This window comes from Procambarus clarkii, chromosome 33, assembly GCF_040958095.1.
Source record: "Procambarus clarkii isolate CNS0578487 chromosome 33, FALCON_Pclarkii_2.0, whole genome shotgun sequence".
In the NCBI taxonomy this organism is placed as follows: domain Eukaryota; kingdom Metazoa; phylum Arthropoda; class Malacostraca; order Decapoda; family Cambaridae; genus Procambarus; species Procambarus clarkii.
The window spans coordinates 28,774,815-28,779,235 of NC_091182.1; the positions used below are offsets into that span (position 1 = coordinate 28,774,815).

General features: G+C 41.2%; 1 protein-coding gene across 1 annotated transcript; it reads left to right on the top strand.

The window, feature by feature from the left end:
- Positions 1 to 610: 610 nt before the first annotated feature.
- LOC123765353 (achaete-scute complex protein T3) lies at positions 611 to 3,304 on the top strand. Its single transcript, XM_045753901.1, has 2 exons — positions 611 to 676; positions 868 to 3,304. Exon 2 carries the CDS (start codon positions 1,021 to 1,023, stop codon positions 1,795 to 1,797), a length of 777 nt encoding a protein of 258 aa, XP_045609857.1. The 5' UTR covers positions 611 to 676; positions 868 to 1,020; the 3' UTR covers positions 1,798 to 3,304.
- The last annotated feature ends 1,117 nt before the right edge of the window (positions 3,305 to 4,421 follow it).

Sequence of the window (4,421 nt, forward strand, 5' to 3'; positions counted from 1 at the left end):
ACACCGGATACTGTCAGCGTGACTGTTCAGTAACATGATGCTAGCCAGCTGCGATACGACCAGTATTTGTTAACATCAGTCAAGATTTACATCGTGCGATATTTGTAATTGGGTTTGGAATTTGTTACTAATTGCACGCATCCATGTATTTTCACACACACACACACACACACACACACACACACACACACACACACACACACACACACACACACACACACACACACACACACACACACACACCAATGGTCAACTGCGTCAATATGTTGTTTTGTTTATATATATAATGAGACACTCAAGCCATGGAGTATATTCCATGTACTTACTATTCTTCTGTTATGCATTTAGCTCATCATTTTGACTTAATATGTTGTAAATGGTCGCTACTAACGGGGATATGCTAATTAACTAATTGAAGTTTCTGGTACATCATAATATATGAAGAATATGATGTTCAACAATCATAATAACCCTGATAGGTAGCTGTAGGAACGTGAATCCTGAGGATTAAAATGATTTACGAAGAAAAGCATCAGTTTGGCTCGAGGAGTGTGAAGTGTGAGGAGTAATGCAATGGGTGTAAGGAGCGAGGTGGGAGGAAGATGTGGTCAGTTGGCCACCGACAGTCAGGAGGAGCAGACGTGCCGCGCTCACCTCCGTTTCAGTCCAAGACCAGGTAGGATATTGGGAGGTTGGTGGGGGGGCGGGTGGCTTGGTTTACCAATACCTGTTCCTCAAAGCAGGTTGTTTCGTTATGATTTTTGAGTCTATATTTTGGGTTTACCTTTAATTTCTTATTATTTTAAGAAAAAGGGATCTTCGTATCATGGAATTTATATTGATTTTTATATTTTGTTTCTTCTGTAGGTAGCAACGAAGTCGTCCATAAAAGAAAGTTTGTGAAATATTCCAATCGCAAGACTTAATGGAGTGAGTGACTTAATAGAGAACACTTATGATGATAATCCAGCTGTGGCGTGTTAGTGAAGGATATTACAAACTTGTGTGTACAAGTAAGCTATGAACATAGATATGACAAGACTGGAAGCACAAGTGGGCGGTCTCCAGGCAGCGAGAGACATTGTGGACGACAACAATAACGACAGGGAAGACATGGAATCACCAAACAGCAAAACTCCGGGAGGCTGCAGTGGGAAGTATTTACTACGTCCTCGATCAGTCCGCGCCCGTCACGGCTGCGACAACGACTGGACTCTGCCGGACACCAGGCGGCAAAAGTCGCGTCCGGCGCCACTTTCCAAGTACCGCAGGAAGACGGCCAATACTAGAGAGAGATCGCGTATGCGACAGATCAACACGGCCTTCGATAAGCTTCGGAAAATGCTTCCAAGTTGGGATCGCGGCCGTGCTAGCAGCTCGGAGATGACGAAGATCACCACGCTTAAACACGCGTGCGCCTACATCAGGTCTCTCCAAGACATCCTTGACAGCACCGTCAGCCAACACATTCGCGAGGGAAGTGCACCGGAGGACACCTGTCCTTGGGTCCTCTCCAGTCTCCTGGAAGATGCCTCAAGGCTTCAGGAGTCCCAAGTGGACCCCTACCATAGATCATCCACCAGGACCCCGACTATGGACGTTGACGCTATTTCCGAGACAGACTTTATGTCTCTGCTGTGTGATTCTTCAGATTCGGGAGTGTTTGAGGATAATTTGGATTCCTTCTCGTACCTGTCTCCCATGTGTGAATCTGACGAAGTTGCCTTGTTGCTCCTAGGGGCAGAGCCTCCTACTTACTGGCAAGATCAATCCCACACTCAATTCGCCGTCTGCTGATAATGGTTAGAAAATACTACATGACAGTGTTGAAAAAAAAATTGAAAACGAAGGCTGCATATATTGTAACTCATACACTAATGGTACGTTATCTTGCGTATTATGCGCCCGAACCGGTGCCTCGCTCCATAGACGTAGTTTGTGATTTGACTCCAAGAGACAGTTAATACAAAAATATGACTCGCCCTTGTCGTCTTGGGTCGTTTGATGCGAGTGCCAGTGTGTAAGTGTGTGTGCTTACTGAAGTGTAAGTGTAAGTGTGATTTCATAGCACGGATAAAATGAGATCAATTGCGTGTGGCCACGGAGATACGAGAGAACCATTGCTCTTTGATCTTCTGGGATATAGCACAAAATATTCACGTTCCGGTAGAAATATATTGCATGCCAGAAATTCCCTGCCGTTATCAGAGGTTTTTGACCCCCGTTATCCGCTTCCCTGTGTGTCCAGACCTTTTACTTTAATACCGAGATAAGCTTTTAACCCGATAATATTGACCACGAGCCTCTGTTCCTTCATGGCTAGGAATGACGCTCGATTACAAGAATAATCCCAAAAGGAGGCAGTAACACATGCAATGAGAATGATAAACTAGTAATTAGTTTTTTCTGGTGAAAGAAACAATATCTTCTCAGTAAGAAAATACTGATTCGAATTCTCGGATAAAATTTCGTATCTCCTGTAGGACCACTGGTGCCTGGCTCCGGATAGGGAAGGCTGGAGGGGTAAGGAGGGTTGTGAGAGATAGCAGCATGTGCTATCATATCCATGGATCGTGTGATGATGATGCCGTTCGTGTGGCTGTCAGTAACGAAAGCGTTGGTAGATACCGCTGATATCTTTCTCACATTTGAGATTGTCTATGCTGGTGTAGTGAACGTGGTGTGAGATATCACACACCAGGTATGAGACATATCATGTACGTGGAACGCCAGAGGCTGTAGCTAGTATGGCTATCACGTCCAGAGGTCGTGAGTGTCGTCGGCTGCGCTACATATTCTAGTCAAAGCGATTGTGCCATAACACGAACTCGTGTCAGAGTGCCAATTGACACCCTGGTGTTGTGTCATACAAGTGTAGATTAGCGATAGTTACTACTTACTCGGGGTTAGTGTACTGGTAACATCATTATGAGGACTCTTTCTATTGTGTATATATATATATATATATATAATTGGATAATGTTCCTCATTACCATTTCTTTTTTACATATAACATGTTATTAACAGTAAAATTTATTTATACAGATACTTTTGTGTTATCTCGTTATGGATAACGCACAAGAGAACTATCTTTTTAAACACATGTTATGTTGTTATTATAACTTTTTCGATTAGAAGTTTGTAATAAGGCAATTTAAAACTTATCGATTTTGTCTTTCTCAATTGTGTTATTAATGTCCTTGAGGGCATGGAGCGTGTATCGCTTTCCTTGAATGAATTTTGATATAATAGTCTATTCTTGTAGCCTTGTTCTTCCTGCCATTAAAAAGTATAACTACTGATATACCTGCCTGTTCCAATAGCCTTGTTTGTGACTACAGAGCCACCTCTTTTGTAGCCTTGTTCTCCCCGCCATTAACAAAGATTAGTTTCTTCTTTAGTTTTCTTCAAGGATTATCCACAACTTATTCAGTTTTATTTAAATATATAAAATCTGGTATATTAAACCTCACATGAGTTATGAATCACTGGAAACACAATGAAATATAATGGGAATGAATTAAAAAATAAACTACTTATATCTGCTGAAATCGGTGTTCTAGAGTAACTATTACTTTTGCAACTTAATGCAGATCATTAGATGTAAATCAGCATGGGCTATATATTCACCTGTGAGATATACCCCCGGTATATCTCGGTCTATATGTGCCAAAAGTTTACTTTAATTCCGGGTTAAATTATAGACTAAACAAAACATGCTGCAATGTCAGTCAACTAGTGTGGTGTCCCTAACAACCTTTCAGAGTTTGATAGACCTTAAACTATTCATTAAGGGTCGTGTCGGTGATATAGATCTGGCCCAAGATTCACCAAGCATTTACGTATCCAGTTTCGAAACCTGTTCATCTTTCAACAATCATAGCAGCTTTGTTTTTCATTTAATTAATCAGTTTATGAGCTCTGATGCAATCGATGATATTTATAGCAACAAATAGTCTTCAATTGTAATGTTTCAGAACTCGTAAACTGATTAATATATTTTAAATAAATAGCCACCATGATTGTTGAAAGATCTACAGTTTTCGTGAGCTCTTACTTTTAACGTAGGAACATATATTAAACGTTCCGTAAAATACGAATGAAGTTTGTTAAAGCCAAGGTATGATATTGTAATGAATTGATTCTCGTGCAGGCGATGAGTCACAATAACGTGGCTGAAGTATGTTGACCAGACCACACACTAGAAGTTGTGGTCTGGTCTCAACAATCGACTTGAGAATGGTCCAGGACGGACCGAAACGTCGTCGTCCCTTCAACTTCTAGTGTGTGGTCTGGTCAACAATTGATTCTCGACTTTCAATAAAAAAAGCTGGTACTGAGAAAGGTGAAATAGAAATCAAGGCTTTCTAAAGTTGTGTCAGTGATCCTGTTATTAGTTTTTTATGTGATTGTTGCCGCCG

Coding starts and splice junctions, on each gene's coding strand:
- LOC123765353 (XM_045753901.1), top strand. CDS start 1,021: ATGAACATAGATATGACAAGACTGGAAGCACAAGTGGGCGGTCTCCAG.